The sequence below is a fragment of the Ascaphus truei genome, chromosome 2 (genome assembly GCF_040206685.1).
Source record: "Ascaphus truei isolate aAscTru1 chromosome 2, aAscTru1.hap1, whole genome shotgun sequence".
Classification (NCBI taxonomy): Eukaryota; Metazoa; Chordata; class Amphibia; order Anura; family Ascaphidae; genus Ascaphus; species Ascaphus truei.
In genome coordinates, this window is record NC_134484.1 from 99,901,368 (window position 1) to 99,922,281 (window position 20,914).

General features: G+C 37.7%; 1 protein-coding gene across 2 annotated transcripts in view; it reads right to left on the minus strand.

Moving 5' to 3' along the window:
- The window catches only part of PREX2 (phosphatidylinositol-3,4,5-trisphosphate dependent Rac exchange factor 2), a 330,482-nt gene that overhangs the window by 97,686 nt on the left and 211,882 nt on the right, over positions 1-20,914 (minus strand). The window contains exons 26-33 of one of the 2 annotated variants that reach the window (XM_075583773.1): positions 19,125-19,301; positions 18,225-18,319; positions 17,434-17,516; positions 16,636-16,726; positions 13,594-13,722; positions 7,028-7,069; positions 4,345-4,562; positions 51-153 (exon numbers count right to left, since the gene is read on the minus strand). In XM_075583773.1, the coding sequence (XP_075439888.1) occupies positions 51-153; positions 4,345-4,562; positions 7,028-7,069; positions 13,594-13,722; positions 16,636-16,726; positions 17,434-17,516; positions 18,225-18,319; positions 19,125-19,301 (938 nt within the window). Of the gene's footprint in view, positions 1-50; positions 154-4,344; positions 4,563-7,027; positions 7,070-13,593; positions 13,723-16,635; positions 16,727-17,433; positions 17,517-18,224; positions 18,320-19,115; positions 19,302-20,914 lie in introns of both variants that reach the window. The other variant, XM_075583771.1, reaches the window with a different exon arrangement.

Here is a 20,914-nt window from a genome sequence, read left to right on the forward strand (position 1 = left end):
TATTTCAATTTTGATCCCCTTCAGATAATGAACTTATATGTAAAACTTACTTGCAACAAGAGGCCCCTGTTCAGATTGTCTGAAGTAAAACATAACCTTTTCCAAGTCAAACAATGCAACGAGTGTATCCTCCAGCATAGCTTGTTCATCGGTCTGAAAAATATAAATGCAGGAGCCACAGATTATACATGAATGTACGATGCATTTATATTTCAGCAATGCAATTGCACATTAAGATTGATAAGATTTGTGGCATGAAATGAAAGGTATCATTACAAGCTAATCAACTTAATGAACGCCATTTTCTGAGCGAAGACTCGAATAATATTACATTATAGTTACTTATAGTACAAATAAGGGGTAGATTTAATGACCTGCATGATAAATACCATAACCATTTCTGGTCTTCAATCAAGATACATTTCAATTGGTGCTTGGCCTTATCAAGTTTAGCCTCTGTATTTACTCCATCAGGGGTGGCCAACTCCAGTCCTCAAGGGCCACCAACACGTCAGGTTATAAGGATATCCCTGCTTTAGCAGAGGTGGCTCAGTTGTTGACTGAGCCACTGATTGAGCCACCTGTGCTGAAGCAGCCATATCCTGAAATCCTGACCTGTTGATAGTCCTTGAGGATTGGAGTTGGCCACCCCTGCCCTAAATGATATAAGAAAGAAAGATTGAAATACACCAATAACTAAAGCAGGGGAAAATGCTTCACTGAATAATGCATTCCCTGTTAGGGAACTACTGAATAGTATGTTACCTCTGGAGCCATCAGACATGATTATTTAATGCAATATTTGTCACCAACATCAATTTGTAGAAATCGTAAGAGCAGCTTGATTGTATAGCGCACTGTAACAGGGACTTATCCCTGTTGAAGAAACTCTCTCTAAAATCCAGCAGGGATCTGGTTAAGTGCAGCAGGCAATTAACCAGACTCCACCTGGCCAATTAAGGGCCTCATGCAGTAAACAGCAATAAGCCAATTATCACGAGCTTATCGCCAAAAATGCCTACTGCTATTCAGAAAGCCCCGATAAGTCATCGATAAGAGAGCTTTTCGACAATTTTTTTGCTAAAAAATAAATAAATCGCCAAACGTACGGCGATAAGCCGCTTATCGCCAGCTTGTCAAACTCGCGCTTTTCTAGTAGCCCCGATTAGCTTATCAAGGCTAATCGCCGCACTAGAATGGAGATTTCCTCTCCAAATCGTCTCGCCAGGAAAAGTTTGCAAGAAGGTGGTGAGAAACTGCCGATAAGCGGCGAGACGGCACTTAGAAAAAAATGCATTTTTACTACATCGGATTTATCCCGGGAGACTCCGGAGCTGATACCCATTAATATAACCACCGGAGACCCCCAGCATGAATCAGATGCATGAAAAATGCATTTACAGGCAACTTCATCAACTTAGTGGCTAACCGCTAAGGCAATGGAGGGGTTAACCACCAATTGTTGTGTTGGTTACTGCTTTTATGTATTAAATTTATTGTTTGGCTAGTGGTGTGATTTATTTAATTGAATGCCTAGTGGTATTATTTCTTTCATTGATTGGCTAGTGGATTTATTTCTTTAGTTGATTGGCTTGTGGTTCTATTTAGGAAATTCATTGGTGGCTAGTGCTTTTAATTTTTGATTTTGGGGGTTTAGGTTCTTGTTGTATATATTTGATTATTGTATATTTTGGACATTCATGCTTTTGTATTAGGGTGGCCATTGACTGCTATAGTAGCTTATCATGCCTATATTATATGGGCATGATGTACTACTATGCCAATCAATGGGTACAGGGTGGGTATAGTGGGTCCGGGGTGGGTGGGTTAACCATTAATTACTATAGTGGTTATTAACCGCTAAGGTGATTAAGAGGTTAGGGGTCATTAGATTGTATTTCTTATGTATTCTTTCTGGCAACGGAGGACATGGCCCTGCAGTATGCTGACGAGGACACCCTTCATATTGCAGGGGTAAGTTCAACGGTTTTATTTACTTTATTTATGCTGGCTGGCTAATGTTTTGTTTAATAATGGGCAAATGAGCTATTATCAATATCTGGATAATAGTTATTTTGCACATTACTGTACTGTATGTGTTTGGGGGGGAGGTGTATTTATTGAAATGTAGGCCATCTTTATTTATTTTAACAACACAAATGGTACCACAGGCCAGTGGGGACCCACGGGGACCACCCGAGGACCCCCAAACGCCCACAGGGACCCCCTGAGGGCCTCCAGACACATGTGGGAACCACCCGAGGGCCCCCGGTCACCCGCGGGAACCACCTGGAGACCCACGGACACTTGCGGGGACCACCCGATCACCCACAGACACCCAAGAGAACCACCTGAGGACCCACGAACACCCGTGGGGACCACCTGGGGATCCCCGCTGGCCTATGTTATCAATCGTATGTTAAAATAAATAAATAATGGATTTATGTGGGGGCACAGGGGGTGGGTTGTGTATTGGTGCTTACTACATATTTTAATATAAATTTTAAGACTAGAGAAGATGAGCAGGGGGTCTCCGGAGAAGAACCTTGTTGATTTCATGTTCGGGAACCCCCTGCTTCCTGAGATACAGACCCCATTATGGGGTGCTGGGAGTCTGCTCCGAAGACCTGCTCACGTACACTAGTAATAAAATTTAAATTCAAAATAATTAATTTCCGCCGAGATTTGCGCAGGGAGAGGCGTCTCTCTCTCTCTGCAGCAGATAGAACTCGCCGGGTTAGCCCTTTTCAGAGGGTCGAGCATCTCGTCACCGGCTACTCTCCATTTTTGCAAATGTTGCTATCACTGGTATTTGGGGCTTTCTGCATACCGTGATAGCAACACTGTAAATAATAGTGATTTCAAAACCCTGGCAATTTTTTCTATCGGACTTTACTGCAAGAGGCCCTAAGTCTCTCAGAAAAGCTTCCTGTATCCAACAGGAGAGAAATTCCTTAGCTCACAAGGGAGCTGACCAAGGAAAAGAAAGAGACTGCAGGGATTTCTTTAGCCCACAACGGGGCTGATCTAAGGAAAAGAGGGTCTTGATTGAATTCGCAAGAAAAGGGGACAAGACCTCTATACCTGGACACAAAGAGTGCCATAGCACACAATGATGCTGACCCAGGAGAACAGAGAGGCCTTCCCCTACAGAAACCCCAGATACAGATAAGAGACTTTCTTTTTGAACTGTTGGATGTGTGTGTGTGTGTGTGTGTGTGTGTGTGTGTGTGTGTGTGTGTGTGTGGTAAGCAGTTTAGCTACCCACCCAGTTAGATAGGGCTGGAGTAAAATGTGTAGTGATTTCTCCAAAGTGGAGTAGGTTTTGCTTTTATGTTTTGTGTTTACAGTGTTAAGGAACAGGTGCAATAAAGCCTTATTTTAATTTCACCTTCAAACCGGTCTCCATTGCATAACTCTGCACACATCTCTTACAGGCACCAAAAAGGAATACTATTTGTTGTTTGTCCCCTCCATTGCTGAGTTACACATCATTAAATTACAGATCTCTACAACGGAAAAGCGGATTAATTTCCCCCTCCCTCCCCCCCCCCCCAGCAAATAATGGTGATAAACATTGGTTAACAAACCCATCAGGTTTCACTGATGTCACGGAGGCTTTGAAAATGATGCCTGCGGCTAGAAATTGTGAAGATTTTATACTTCATAAAACATTCATGGCAGAGCATTAGATACTACTTAGTGTCTGGAGAGCAGGAACAATATTTCGCATTAACTGGACAGTAATCTCTCTTTTTAAAACATATATAAATTGTTTTATAGTAGATAGTAATAGTAGAGATGGGAAAACCTATCGCCGAAGTTTGAATCCGCTGCGAAAACTGTGCTTCTTCAACTTTTCTAGAATTTATCAGATTTAAAAAAAAGTCACCTTTATGATTTTTGGGAGTTTCTTTTACATTTGATTACGTATAAATTCAACTGAGCGAAAGCGAAAAATTGCTGAAAAGTGAAATGAACAAAAAGTTTGCTTTGTCAAATGCAAAAAAAAACCCACCAAAAAAACACCTTCAACTAAATACTTAGGCAGAATTGAGTAATGTTGCAGGTTTTTTAACATCAAAAGGTTCGAAAAGTTTGGTTGAAAATATGCAGCCCTGACACATTTGCCTCTCATGAATTATTAGTGTCTGACGTAGTTACACAGTTAAAGTATCAATTTATAAGCTAATGATAATGAACACAACTTTTATGTTAGCGGTAAATTCAGATTTTCACCCTTCCATGGAAAAATAAGATAAGATATCTGCCCCATTTGTATATTGTAAACACATTAAAACCTTGTAAGAGACATCATTATAATGTATCACACATTCTTCTTACCAAATTAGGTGAGAGCAGAGACTGAAAGTGGAAAAGAACCCCGGCATTAGCTATCTGTTCCAACCATCTCTTGCTGGCCTCACGAGTCTCCACTTCATACTCTCTGTTGCTGTCGAACATCTGATTTAAGGCAGCCAGTAGTTGTTCAGAGAATGCACAGACTGTGGCCACTAAGCTTTGGCAAAACACCATATCTCGCCTAAGCTGTATTTCACTGTCTGCAAAGGAGAGAAGCAAATTGTCCTTCAATACTAGAATTACTGTACAGAGTAGCTTGAAATCTAATCTATGGGCAATTGCAAGGGAAAAGAAATGGGTAAATGCACCAAGTCCCTTGGTCCTACTGAGTCCAGCAGCTATTCATTACCTCATAGGTACTCCTGGCCCTCTAGTCTATAGATTGGCCGCTTGTACTGTCACTGCCCATCACATCTAAGTGTTGACAGATCATCTCCCTCTAGAGAGGGAGAAGGAGTAGCTCAGTGAGTAAAGACACTGATTGACACTGAGATTGTTGCCGGGGAGCCTGGTTCAATTCCCGGTGTCGGCTCCTTGTGACCTTGGGCAAGTCACTTTATCTCCCTGTGCCTCATGCACCAAATACATAGATTGTAAGCTCCATGTGGCAGGGACCTGTGCCTGCAAAATGTCTCTGTAAAGCGCTGCGTACAACTAGCAGCGCTATACAAGAACATGCTATTATTATTATAGAGACTAGAGTCTATTCTATCAGACATGCAGCTTTGTGAATGCCTTATATCTCACCCATGGTCCCAGTGTTTCAATCCTATGTTTCAGCCTTGGTTACAGTGTCTCATCCCTGTGTCTCACAGCTCTATCACAAGTGATAATGCGTAATGAAGTTAGGTTAATAATTTCAATGAGGTAGGGTAAAAGATGGCCCCCTTTCACATTGTCCATAATCTATTTAATTTTACCAGAGCAAAGTAAAATAATTATTTAAACTTGTTTGTTTAAATCCACATTTATGTATTCAGAAATACATACATATCCTGGTATATAATGTATAACTTGCTCACTTAATGTAACTATGAATTTGTAACCATGTTTTTTTTATCATAACTCTGTGCCCAGGACATACTTGAAAACGAGAGGTAACTCTCAATGTATTACTTCATCATAAAACGTTTTATACATAAATACATCTACAGTACGACAGTGAGAAATACAATAGACTATTATATAATAACAGAAGGACAGACTGATCATTTAAAATAGTTGCAGAAGGCCTTCTTTAGTTATAAAATATTTTACAAGGAACAAAATACATTGAGAATCACCTCTTGTTTTCAAGTATGTCCTGAGCACAAAATAATGTTGCCAACATTACAAGTTACAAATATGTTTAAAGTAGGAAACAGCCAATGTATTGAAGGAACTTAGGCAGGAGGTGGATTCCAGAGACTCCGGTAAAATGTTCCAGAAGGGGGGTGTTTGGTAAGAGAAGGAAGAGGGACCAGATTCTATATTGAACATGTTCCATTGCACACTGGATCTCATTGCACATTTTTAAGAGGGTTGTTACTGTGATGTGGTTTGGATGAAAGCCAGATTGGAATTGACTGAGAAAATGTGGCTTCTTATAAAAGTTGCTTAGTTGGGAATTAACAAATGTTTCAGTGATTTTGGATAATAAACGTAGACTAGAGATTGGTCTGTAGTTGGAGACAATATTTTTGTCACCACGTTTGTAAACAGGGATAACTCTGGCAGTTTTCCAGGCCTTAGGCATTTGGCCAGAAGAGAAAATAGGGTTCATTGTGGAGGTAATTGATTTAGCAATGACGGGGGCACCAAGATCTATGAACTTAGATTGCAATTGGTCAGGCTAACATTGGTTACTTAGCTTTAGTTTGAGGAGCTCCTGTACAATCTCCTCTTCAGTCACTTGGATACATTGAAATTCATGAGCACTGGGGCTACTGATATGGGAGTGCGCTCAGTCTGGGCTTCTGGATTAAAATTACGTTTGCGTCTTCATAATAGATGTAGAAGCTAACGCCTCTTTGTCATGAACAGAGTTAATGAAGCAGAAGCATTCTTTCATAAAGATCACCCACAAATATTCCCAAGCCGTTTACAGTACTTCTTTGGGGGTTTGTGACTTTATAATGGTAAAGAGACGTAGAGCCAAGATGTATCTTGTAATAACAAAGCACAACACAACAACATGTCCACTTCTATTTACGTTTAAACTTCCAGTAGGAGCCTCAGTTGACATTAACAATCATTAATTTGGTTTCTTTTCTTAAAACCCATCAAGAGCCATTACTTTAAATTGGGAATGTAAAAATAAATATACAAGACAGTCTGAATGAAAGTCTCAGTTATTAAATGCAGACTGTTATCTGGAGTTCTCTCACGTACCTTCAGTTGATAATGTAGCTTTCCCGGGTTGGTTTCACTCGATCAAGTTACAGATGTAGCCAAGTTCATTGCTCTCGCTGGCACATTACGGTGCATATTCTGAGATATTCTGTATCTTCACTGCCTTTTAACCCTATGAAAAATCTGTAATATTCTACGTTATAACACAATATGTTGTGCGACTGTATCAGAGGGAGCAATGACGTCTGCTACATCTGTAATAAACACAAAAAACATCCACGTTGAGGGATCTTACAGCTTAAATAACAAAGGCAACTGAAACTTAAAACATTACCTGTATATTCAAGTAAAGCCAGAAGTATCCGCGTTTTCACCTCTAGAAAAAAATAAAAACAAAAAAGTTTCTTTACAACAGACATAGAAAATAATGCACTGCAACAAGCATTTTGTCATATAATTATGCACTTATCTTTATGAGATAATACTAATATTACTTGGCGAGTAATGTCATTAACTACAAGTTCCAACATGTTTTTTTTTGTTCATCTGAAAATGATGCCTAGATGAGTAGAAAAGTGTGAAACTGCAAAAGGTTTCTACGCATACAGTTCCTGCGAATATTCGTGAATATTCACATCAAAACGTTGAAGTTCGCCAGATGAAAAGTACGCTGAAATATGGTTTTGGAGGAAGACCATTTTTAATAGAGTCCCAAGTGACTTATATACCTCCTACACTCACCTTTATAGAACATGTGGAGAGACAACTGTGCACAAAAAGGAACAACCCTGAGGAACCTGGGAAATATGCTAATATTAAACAATTAAATACATTTGCACATCCAAATTAGCATATTTCCCAGGTCACTCAGTTTTTTTTCCACAGGGGTTACCCGGACATCCCAAAAGGGTTCACTACAAAATGTTCAGATCATTTTAAATTTTTACCAAATACAGAAGAATTTACAATGCATCTGATCTCAGACGCGTTATTTGAGAGGGTTGGAGTTCCTTACAATGCATCTGATCTCAGGGAGGGTTGGGGTTCCTCAGAATTTTACAATATAATTTTCATGTTCCTTAGCCAAAAGAGATTGAAAACCGCTGCTCCTGTCAATGCACGCTTGATATTTTGTGTGAATGTTTAAGGAGTATGCTATTTGCCATATTATTCCCCTGGCTTCGGGAAAGCAGTTAGATTGTTTTACTGTGGCCTTATCCCCAAAACTGTATTCTGTATATTTATTAAATGTATTATTGGGTTTGGGAAGAGGTTGGGACTTGGGTGGTCCAACCGACGAATGTCACGTGTTTCTATTGTATAGGGATTGGAAAAGAGTTGTAGATACTGAAAAGAAAAAACTTTGTGATATAGCAACATAACAGAGCCATAGAAAAGGCCAAGCAGAGTGAACATGAACCAGGAAAGAATAGAATGTCCAGTTGGGGAGAAATGTAGGAAGAAGAACAAAGCAATAGAATCCTTAGAAAGAAATATCATGGGTGCAAAAGAACTTCCAACTTTGCTACCCTATGATACCTTAATAGTTTTATGAGTCGATAATGGGGTATCCAAACTAAACAGGGAACTGTACCCTAAAATAAGCTTTGTTTTTAAAAACAAAATACAACCCTTTTATATAAGGTGGGCTCCTTTACCTAAATAAATAAAAGAATAATCGTGAGTAGATAGGATTGAGCATTTATAAAGCACTTTTCAAATTGTGGTAATAAAAAAATATTCTGCGACTAGTTTAGTTCTTCAACTAGAAAGAGTAATCTTTTTGAACTTTCAGTTTTTTAGTTATATGACAGCAACATTTGAAATGATCTTTAATGTATTTGGAGGCGCAAGGTTATGTCAGCTCTTAGTTGTAGATGTTATCACATTTTACATTTGACTCCAGGCTCTAGAATGTCTTTCATTGAAAACTTAACCAAACTAACCTTTGTGATGGTTTGGACAATTTATACTCTATTTAATGTTTGAAGTTTTGGGAAATACGGTTAATGGAGCTAAATCAGGCTGCAGAAAAATAGATAAAACGGTTGCTTTTATCTTTTTTTGGATACAGTAATATAAACATAGCTATAAATCTTCAGAGAAATCATTCCCTCACCATAAAAATTGGTTAAGTGCTGACACTACATTCTTCTTGGCAATGTGCTTCATGTGGATTTACTTTGCTTACTGTAAAGTAATAACAGTTTTGCAAATACGCCACATTTGTGTGTTCCACGCTATTTTCTTTTAGAAACGATCTCAGATAGCGGGGGGGAGATTATTAATGGAAACCATATTATGACTGATATTCTCTTGAGTAAAAGTTTAAAATATGTAAAACTATCATTTAAAAATATAAACTAATACTGTATATTGTTTACATTTAACAGAGTAAAAAAAAAACAACTCCCGAGGTTATGTTATTATTCAAAAATTGAATTAGCAAAAATATCAACCGTTTTCAGATCAGTTCCACGGACTTCCAATCTGCCAGTGGCGCTGTATTAAGATAACAAGCGAGAATCTGTAAGCGGAGCTAGTACAGTCAAAATGTATACGTCTTTCAGTCTAAAATTTCATACAGTCAATCATATATTTTCAAGCTAGATTTGACTGAATTCTAGCGTTTGGCTTATGATAAAGCCATATTGAATTCTAGCAACATTATAACATGATAACTAATAAGTCTCTGTTGCACCGACCACTCATCCCAACCCTATCTACCCAACCCAAAACATAACAATACAATTATTATTGTGAACTGGCAACAACATCTATTAAGTCAACATTGATTGTCAAGAAAAAAAACCACAATTCGTTCTCTCCCAGCACCCCCAAACATAAACCAGCTTTTGTCAGCTCAGTAGGTACATTCATATTACACCAGTCCAGGTAATACCACACGCTATACTGGCATTATACCAGTGACCATACCACAAGAACTCCACACCCTACCTGGTCACATTCACCAAGAAGTCCCATTCAGACTAGAACCACCCGCAAAAAGACTAATTTATTTAATACTTTAAATTGGATGAGATCCCACCAGTAATAATAAAGCCCACCCTGTTCCTTCATAAAATCCAACATTAAAGATATACAACTTGACTATGTTCAAATGCACACTATCCTGTTATTGCCTTCAAATTCCATATGCCTTCCCATCACACCTGTGGTTCTTCTCATATACTTCCCAACCAATTTGTTATGTTTCCATAGCCTCCTAACTCTTACCATCCCTCCAAACTTTCCTTAGTACAATCTCAGGCAACACTAAATCCTCCCCTTGGCATAAAACCACACATCTCTCTTTAAATCATGGATCAAGTCCAACATTCACATTTCGTCTAGCATACACCACTAAAACATGCACAGAGCCAAAACACCATCAATATTTGCCTCCATCTCAACCCCATTATTCCACACAACCTCACCCTCACTTTATTCTGATGAAACCGCAGCTGCCTCATTCGACAAACCGCAGCCCTTTTACTGTCAAAATGAATTAACAAGTGTGTCAATCAGCCAAACTGAATAAGTAGCACCTAAATTAAGAAAGCATAACACACTATGACATAGCAACCTCCATCCACATAACATAGGGAGAGACAACTATATCAAAAAGGAGCACACCTGAGGTACCTGGGAGATATGCTAATGGGATAGGCAAAGTATATTTAAATGATTCATATCTCCCTCTCTCCATCCCTCGTGTGCTTTGAAGATACCCATTAGCACTTAACGCCACCGCATTAGTAAAAAAGCTCCATTAATACACTCAAAACTGCACACTCTTGCCATTCGTAATTGGTAAAACAATTCCTGCCAAATCCTATTTCAAGTCTCTATTCAGCCAAATGAATTTACCTCAACTGCCACAGTTGGTGCCCCCAAGCATCTACAAAAAAACATTCCTACGCTATATGCACAGTTCAGGTGACCCAGGGGCGATTGAACCTGCCTCAACATAGCTCTCTTTGCCTCGTGTGCTGTCAAAAAAGCCATCAATTATTCCAAATTTATAACAGGCAATGTAAAAACGTTCTCGGGCGTATACATTTTGATTCGAAACCTACTGTTGGACCCTCGGTTTTCTTCTCAGCCAACTGCACACCATATCACCAACTTGAAAATCACTAACAGCCTACCACAAAACCCTGAATTTTTAGGTCTGATAAAATAAAAATCGTCCAGATACTAAAGCACAAAACTGCTGCCCGATTCCCAATGAACCACCAAAAGAATGAAAGGAATGTTTCAAAATATGAACACGAAATCAAATAACCCATTAGTAAACATGTGTCATCATAAAACTTGTCATCAAACTGGCAACCTAAAGGATAAAAACAATCTGAATGGACCGGAAAAACGCAAAAGGTTGATTCAAAATCCATTTTTCTTTGGTACAACTTCTAAGTACCAACTTTTTCTTAATTTCTCCAACTCCCCCTACCCCATGTTCCCTAGCAGATCTAACGTTTGTGGAGATGCATTGAATAATCTTAAAATGGCTAGAAACCCCGTCCCTGAGCAGTTCCGCTACTTTTCTATCCGGACATTAAAAAAGTTATGGCCGGTAAAAAAAAGTGACAAAACCCTTCACCTTACAGTATACAGTAAGTACAAATACCACTTGTCGTGCATTTGTATATCTCAGGCAGGTCTGTAAGTCTGTCTTTCCCCATTATCGCTTAGCAAACAGTGCTTCAACTGCAGACAAGAATTCTGGGTAATGACATGCATATGAGCACAGTGTGTCACTCTTTACTTCTTATCCATCTTAACATGGGAACCTATGAGCGTATGCCAGTCATGTTATTCAGCTTTTCAGCACAGCATGGGTTAAAGAATCGCATAGCCAGTAAACTTACTCACAGACTGCTGTTTTGACCTTTTGGGTCTCATCATTGCGAGGTTAGCTGCTGGCTACGCAATGTGAAACTGGTACATGGGTATAACCAGACAGTAAAAAAGTTATGGTGGGTAAAAAGCATACCACAAGTGGAAAGACGGGGTTGCAGAGCTGTCTGAGATATGCAAATACCATTTACTTTCCTATCCGGATAAAATTGTGGACCCATCTAATCGACACTCACTAGCATCCTTCCCCTCTCATCCTCCTGGAATGCCCCCTCTTAGACCCATTATAGATGGGAAGCTCCACATGGTTTCCTTGACTTAGTTAAAACAATACTGATTAATTCTGCCTTAGTTTTGCAATTAGTATCACACAGTATTCCTTTTATGGTTAAATAATAGATAAAACCTCAATTTAAATATTCAAATGCTGAATAAAATGCCTCTGCAAGTAAGAGAACATTATACTGTACGAATGCCCTTATGTTCTTATTTTGCAAATAGTCAAGAACAATTGTAATATTTGACTTAGAAAGCACCTTAATCCAACTTTTGCAAATGTTTCATGAACATAGTTGAAAATGTTGATGGAATTTGGTGGATTTTGGCAAAATTTTATGAATGTTTAAAAAATGTTTCATCATGAAAGCACTTATTTTAGATCTGCAAATCAACAAATAGTCTTCCCTCCAACATTTCAAAAAATCTGTTAGGAAAAGATTGCAGTAAATTCTGTAAAGTAAACTGAAGCAGGTTCTTTAGCACCCAGCCTGGGACATGTGGGAGAGGAGGCAATAAGAGAAGCTGGGTACAATGAAATGTACAGGTGAGTTTGAGGGATGCCACTAGGAATGAAGACTAAATCCTTGATTGAGAAAGTACCGAGAGATATTGCTCTAATAGACAAACTTGAAGGAAAGGTGGCAAGTGTGTCTAAGAATATACATTATAGACATAATAGAGCAGGGGTCCTCAAACCTCTCCTCAGAGCCCTGAGCCAAACCAAGTTTCTGAGGCAACCTTCCAATATTCTTTTCATATGCAAATTATGTGGATTCACCTGTGTGCAAGTTCATTATAAAACCTGCTCCTAAAACCGAACATGTAGTCCTCAAGGTGAGGTTTGAGAAACACTGTCAAAGATATGCGTAGAACTGTTAGTTCTATAAAATACACAATGAGAAAACCAACCACATGCTATGTCAATATTCCTGTCAATGCTAAATGGTCTTACCAGTGGGGATTTGAAACTACCGGTAGCTTATAAAATTCCTGCTGAGATTCTAAGTTTTATTATCTTGAAATAAATGAATGTTCATTTTTATAACACTACAGCACAGCTAATTTGATTAAAAAGTATAATAATGCTCTACAGTATTTACACTACTCTAGTTACTTTAAATAAACCACTTTCATGTTCCATTGTGATGTACGATATGCCTTATAACAATGACACCGTTACTGTATGTGCATAATGAAAGCTGCAGAGGCAAATGTCTAAGGGAAAAAATCCCAATTGAGCAGCAGTGCTATTTTTTATTTGTACTTATTCCTAAAAGACACCATGCATAAATATTTAATTATTACGGATTGGTATGGAACAGAGCTCTATAAGTGTTTGCAAAGTAATTATGATGCCATCATTAATCAAACAGAACACAGGAGAATCGTAGAAGGAGGAATTCAACAGACCGGAAAAAAAACATGGATACAAATGGGTAAAATTGTATTGCGTGAATTAATCTTTTTGAGGAAGCCAATTACACAGTTTTATTTTCAATTTAATGCACAAGTTTTTACGCTGAATTAACACTAAATAAAATCAAGATGCTTTTGTCCTGAAATTCTCCTATCAACACATTTCTCTAAAGTGTTTGCTACTTGTTGTAACATTAAGGGCAGCGTTATTACAAGGTTTACGGGTAACACATACACCACAAATAGCAGCTACCTTAAAAGGCAGTCCCAAAAGGCAATTTTGTAACAATATACTGCCAAGCTCAGATTCTCTTGTGTCATTATCAGGTATCGATTACTAACCTTCTACAAACTTTTTAATGTTCTGTGCGAGAATGCGGACACTGCTGGGTAGATTCCAAGGGTCCTGTTTAATATGAAGTCGCAACCGCTTTGGGCAGCTTAATTTAGGCTCCATTTCCTGTTGAAATTCTATCCCGAAACATGAAACAGAAAACCGTGACAATTGTTGAGAATAATATCCAAAATATTATACCACCTTATTAATTTTTATATCTCTCTCACACAATCACACTTATTATATTAGAGACACATCAGAAATGTAGGCCAAGATCCACAACAGGGTGCAGGAAAGGAGTGCTAAAGCAAATTTATGGGCAAACTTTTTTGAACTTTGAACTTTAAGCAAAAGTGTTTGAACTTTAAGCAAAAGAGTATAAATGCGTTCATAATGTTTCCATGCTTGAAAAAGTACTGCATTAAAGTCTGTGGGGGTGATTCATTAAACTGTGATAGTGCCGATGGGGGCACTATCACACAGAAACTCCCATCGATTTTAATGGGAGATTCCGTGTGATAGGGACCTGATTGGCACTATCATAGTCTAATGAATAACCCTCTGTGTATTTTTTTTAACAAATTAGTGCTTCACAGCATTGCTAGTACAGTACATCAGTTTTAAGGAGTGCTTTGAGAAGGGGTCTGTTGTCTGCGGTGCTGAGTAAATAAAATGTTGGTCTTGTGAGTACAATTCCTGCCTGTGTCACTCACACTCTCAGGCCTATTCATTAAACTGCGACAAATTCATTTCCATGAGAGAACTAGCAATATCGCACAGAAATGCACCACGAGTATTCATTCAACAGTTCTTGCATGTCCAAATCATGCAAAACCAACATTCAAAGGTGTGATTTGATTCTGGCTATGCAAGTCCATACAACGTGCAAATGAAGAAAACGGTACAGTTTAGATATTTACATGAAATTCAATAAACTGCAAGATTGCAGTTTTTATGGAAAGTCACAGAGGCAGTGACTCACCCTTGGTTTAAGATATATTATTTTTTCTTATGTTCACTATTGTGTATATAAGTTTATTCATTGTATATACTTAATTATTTTTTCTTTTGGGTTTAGTTATATTATTTGTAGCTAGGATCCTTAGGGGGTGTTGTAATCCTTTACCTAATTTGTATCACCTCATATTTTTGAGAGGGTATATTATTTGATACAATTTAAGCTCTTGGTTTTACTTTCCGCGATATTAAATGCATTATTTTTCTAGTCACAGCTTTTTTATTTTTGTTATGCTGCCTACAGTGTGTTTATGTTTTTAATGTTAGTGTGTCTTATTGCTCGTTATTAAAATCATTTCCTTTTTCTATTTTGACTTAGAATCCAAGTCTTTTTTCTTTATATTAGGTAGTTATTCTGTGGTATATTTAGAGTGCTATTTTGGGGATTGTCTCAGTCTTTTTGTGTGTTATATATATATAACACACAAAAAGACTGAGACAAAATTACTGTATGTTCATTTGCATGTCTTAGACAGGTCTGCAACCCTGCCTTTCACCATTATCGCCCAGCACACAGCACTTCCACTGCAGCAAGGGATTCTGGGAAATGACATGCGAATGAGCACACAGTGCCACCTTTTGTCTCAAGCTCATATTTTATAAAATAGATGTCTTAGACAGGTCTGCAACCCTGCCTTTCACCATTATCGCCCAGCACACAGCACTTCCACTGCAGCAAGGGATTCTGGGAAATGACATGCGAATGAGCACACAGTGCCACCTTTTGTCTCAAGCTCATATTTTATAAAATATGAGCTTGAGACAAAAGGTGGCACTGTGTGCTCATTCGCATGTCATTTCCCAGAATCCCTTGCTGCAGTGGAAGTGCTGTGTGCTGGGCGATAATGGTGAAAGGCAGGGTTGCAGACCTGTCTAAGACATGCAAATGAACATACAGTAATATTTACAGTCGCTATATGCTTTACTGTGGAGGGTTTTGGTCACTTTTTTTTACCCACCATAACCTTAATATTTACAACAAATAGCAGTGATCTACTATTTAGAAGCTAACAAACCCATGGAAAAAAAAACAGGATCTGCCTGCAGGCACGTTTTAAATCCATAGCATTTGTTACCCTTTCATAGCTCTAACAATTTATTTTATGTTTCTATACTAAAAAATGTCTTGCATACAAATTGTTCTGTACTCAGGCTTGAATACATGATTCTATATATGTAATACTTTCTCACTACCTTAGGGCCCAGATAATAGCAATCAGATACAATGCACTGTACAGTAAAGCCCATGGTGGGTTAGTCAGTGCATTAGCTAGTAACATGATGAGACCTGCATGTGGAGTTTCAGGTCAAGACACTACATGAGGTTGGGCACTTTCACCGGTGTTCTAAACAAATGTTGTGCTTTCAATTTGTCGGAACTCTATTGGTTTTGGATCTGTAATAAATGACTAAAAACTCAAAATAAGCAATTATTTTCTTTTCAAAATGTGGGCAAACTTTTTCCAACTTTGAACTCTTCGTAAAAGTTTGGGCAAACTTTTGAGTTCACAAATTAAAAGACCTGCAGTTTATTATTTAAAAAATAAATTAAAAACACAAAAAATAAGTCAGAAGATACACCTTGACTATTTGTTTTCATTAAATCTAATATTCACATGATTATCTTTGGTTTTCATCATTTTAAAACATTGTGTTGAAAGATTAGTTCAAATCACATTCCATGATCAACACTGATTATTCTTCACTTAATCACTACCTATGCAATTATGTACACTGAATACTTGGCTTAATATACAGTTTTTGTGCAATTTTTATTTTGCTACTTTTTTTATTTTAATATTTTTGTTCCAGGGCAATTGGACAACCCCGACTTGAAACACGTACTCCATACTGTTATACTATGACGTAGAGGCTAGGATCTGTTATCATTGGCAGCGGTGTCTACCATGCTAGACTAAGAAAGTCAGAACGATGATGGAAAGGAATGACTGAACTGCGTTCTTTGGCCTCTTGAACTGTCAAGTATCTTATGTTTAGAAGTGACAACTGTAGGTTTTAATAGTGAGTACCTTGTAAGCCTCGGCCTGGTGTGAAATATTTGGTCTGTTCAAAGGCTCGTGCAATGGCTGGTCCCCTCAAAAGACCAGTAATTGACTCCACCTGTTGAGATATAAATGCATACAGGAAAAGTCATATACACTAAATAAGATGGATAAAGTAATGAATTTTTAACAACATTAGAACCTTGTTTCAACAATAGGGTATTTGTTTTTCTGAATGCTTGGATTAACCCTTTAATACCTAAATAGCAATGCAAAGCAGCTGCAACTACTGTACAGGTAAGGGACGTATCAAATGGGCTGTATGTATTGCTTAGAACAGACTATACATTAGCACATTATCAAAATAAAGAGTGACACACTGTGCTCATTTGCATGTCTTCACCCAGAATCCCTGGCTGCAGTGGAAGCACTGTTTTCTAAGGAATAATGTGGAAAGGCAGAGTTTTAGACCTGTCTGAGACATACAAATGCACCACAAGTGGTATTTTTATTTGCTGTACACTTTATCATAACATGTATTTCTACACAGGTTTTCTGTTAATTGTGCATGAGATAACTTGCATTATCAATGCATTCATGTTGCATTATAGTTATGCAGTCTTTAGATGAGTCACTGAATTAATCCCATATTTAAGTATACCAGGCAGTCTTCTGCCATAATACGCCCTCCAGCATGGGAAGAGACCTTACAGTTCACTATCTTGATTGGTTGGTACAGCCCCAGAAGGTTCCATATGGCAGAAGACCTGTTAGAACTGTAATGTGTCCCAAATGTTACATGAAATCATACGGTATCACACATACCTGGCTGAAAAGATGCTCTAAGCAGCTATGTAACTTGTCCTGTTTGTCATGTGAAATGCGCACACTTAAGGGAAGTTCATCACCTATGTTTAAAATAACATTAAACGTGATTAGTATAATACCTATTGATAAACAGCTATAAAAAGCACGCATGGCTTATTGAAATTATTAGCTAATGCATTAACATATTTGCTAGCCAAGTGATTTGCAAGTATATACGCTGCAGACACCTTAAAAATGAGTTTAGTAGGTATCCATTCTGTCTGCTATCATGTTTGAATAAACAACTTGTATTTACTGGTAATGAAGTATAGCACTTTCAATACTGAAAAGTCATTATTTTGGGAAATGTTTTAAATTTTGCAACACACTGTAAATACTGTGTTTGAGAATATATTTCATTTTGAAACATAATGACCTATGGAATACATGTGAGTACATGTGAATTGGGACTTAGATTGTCTGGCTCAAATAATCTGCATTTTGCAGTTGCCACCCAATAAAGTCTTTACTATAGTATTGAGGAATGAAACTGGATTTTGCTGCCATAACATGCGATGACCTCTTCTGTGCCAGAGGCATCTGCAGCAAATGGTTATACTATGCAATGCATTATTAGAGGCCACTCTGGGAGTGAAGATGTCTAAAGCCATAGCACAAAAGGTGGATTCCCAGAGCCAAAATATGTAACTCATTTTATGTGTAAAGAAAATAAATCTAAGCAGTTATCAGTATGAACCATACATGTCATCAAAATAATCCAATCAAAACATGACAATAAACCATCTTACCCGAGTCCATTTCATCACTGTGCAGATAGGAACTGCACTGGCTACTGCAGATGCTGGTAAACGAGGCAATGGAATTTCTATTGCTGTTGCAGTCACTAAATAATAAAACAACATGCTATTAATGTTAAAATTATTTTAAAAAGGCACTTTACAACACTAGGCTTAAAGCTTCAGTCCTATATAAACCCTTAAAAGGAGATTATTGCAGGAACTAAAAAACTATATATTTTTTTCTCTCTCACACCAATCTCCCAAGGTTCTCCCCAGTTCCTGTATATATATGGTACATAATAAAAGTAATGTAAGAACCTTACTTAAAAGTATAAAAGGGGTATTCTGTGACAGTATGGACTTTTGAGGGGTAAATGGCAGACTCGCCCAAAAAGTAATCTCACTGCATTTATTAAAGAGTACTCGCAAATACAAACCGTGTGACAAATGTTATTTAGGTAGAAATTTGTTCGATCTTTGAAATCCTTTGTGATATGCAAATTCAATATACAAGTGAGCAGTGACTTTTCACACGCTCTTCAATATTCAAAGGTAGGATAGGAATTGACAGGTCAAATTTGGTGCATATACTTCACTCGCAGCTCGTGTGATGGATTATTCGACTATGGGAAGATGTATAGATGAACTTTCACAAGTAGAATTGGTTAGATGGTGTCATTGTTATAAAGGGAGATAGCTCTATTTAGTTATTGTAATTATATTTTCAGATCAATTGTTAATATGGGGAATAAAGCGTTCACTACCTTGGATCTCCATTCTTTTGTATAACATCATTATACTGAGCTGCACCGGCCTTGGCAAACACCTTTTGCTTTGCTTTCATACCTAAAGCCCAATACACATTATATAATATACTTAGTAATATGAGGCATAGATTACCTACAGTACCTGTAAGAGTCCCTGTTACTGATGGTATCGTGACCGGAATCCTCCTGCTCATCTCCTGCCACATTAAAGCAGACTCTCTTTCCATTCCTCTCTCCCTTATCATTGTCACTGTCTAAAGCTATTAGAGTCTCTGTTCTACGTTCTGGTTTGGGAGAACACGTTATTGAAGACAGAAGGCTGAAATGTACAAATAAAGTCATCAATACATACATACAAAATAAGACAGTATTTTGCTGCTGGCTCCACCATTTGTGGCAATAAGAAAGCTTAATTTACCACAACATTCAATGGGTCAGTCATGTCACCAAATACGTTAGACTTACCTTTAAAGTAAAGCAAAGATTCCTTAACCCCATTAAATGAAGAGTGAAAAGTATAACCCCTCTGGCATTGTTAACCTTTCCTAACTCTGGCAATAAATGCTAAGCTCTTCTAGCCCTGAATGGATTAATAGGGGATGATAATAAATCAAATCAAAAAGCATACATTATATATGGTTTTAGTGAAATGAAAAGTCTTTAGGAAGTTATTAACTAGGAAGTGTGTTATTAGCACGTTTTACTGCTGATCATTGCAGCCTATATTAATTAGAGGACGCTTTTGTTCAAAGGGCTCAACAATAAAAAAGAATTGAATGTATGTCTTGTAATGCATGGCATAGACACAGGTAACTACTCTAATGTATTATTTCTCCCTTCTAATTATAATTTTATAGAACTCTAAATAATTACTTCCCAAGCCTATCGGATTTTCAATCCCTTTCTTTGTAAACAGGGCAACATTCTTATCATATAGAGCAGTATCAGAAAAAGGGAAATAGTGGCAAAAAATATACAATAAATACACATAAAATTAAATAAATACCCTATTCACCTTTTTGTATAATGTTTCAATATACATGTTTTATTTTTAATAACTGACCTCATGATCATTTTATAGCTCACTAAGATTTTCTTTTTGTCAAAGCTCATGTATACAGGCATACCCCGCATTAACGTACGCAATGGGACCGGAGCATGTATGTAAAGCGAAAATGTACTTAAAGTGAAGCACTACCTTTTTCCCACTTATCGATGCATGTACTGTACTGCAATCGTCATATACGCGCATAACTGATGTAAATAACGCATTTGTAACAGGCTCTATAGTCTCCCCGCTTGCACACAGCTTCGTTACAGGTAAGGAGCTGGTATTGCTGTTCAGGACGTACTGACAGGCGCATGCGTGAGCTGCCATTTGCCTATTGCGCTATATGTCCTTACTCGCGAGTGTACTTAAAGCGGGGTATGCCTGTATTCTGATTTTATATTGTGTTTTCTACTATGTTTATTTTATTCTCGATGTGACTGGAATTATAACTAAAATATGGAAACCTTTGCTAGTTGCCATTTCACCTGATTTTTCCTTTGAGATAAAACGTACTGTAAATTCAGAGGCAATTAGGTCAAATTTTCAATTTACATGAATTTGATCAAATTGGTTTACGATCGGCTAATATGAAAATAATCTTGTCTGTGAGATCTCTAATTTTAGATTTCAAATGCAATGAATACACTTATGCTTGTCAAACCTTTAAACCATGTTTTTAAATGTATGCCGAACAATGGGGCCTATGCAGAGAGCTCCAAGAAGCCCTATCTCGCCATGTATTTGCCAAATATGCCCATAGCAAATCCTGAAATGGCAAGAAACTGGCCATATGATAAAAATCCGCCGATTTTTGGTTTCTTTAAAAAAAACTCGCCAGATGGGTGGCGAGAAGCAATATTTCTCCAGTTTTAAAATCCGCC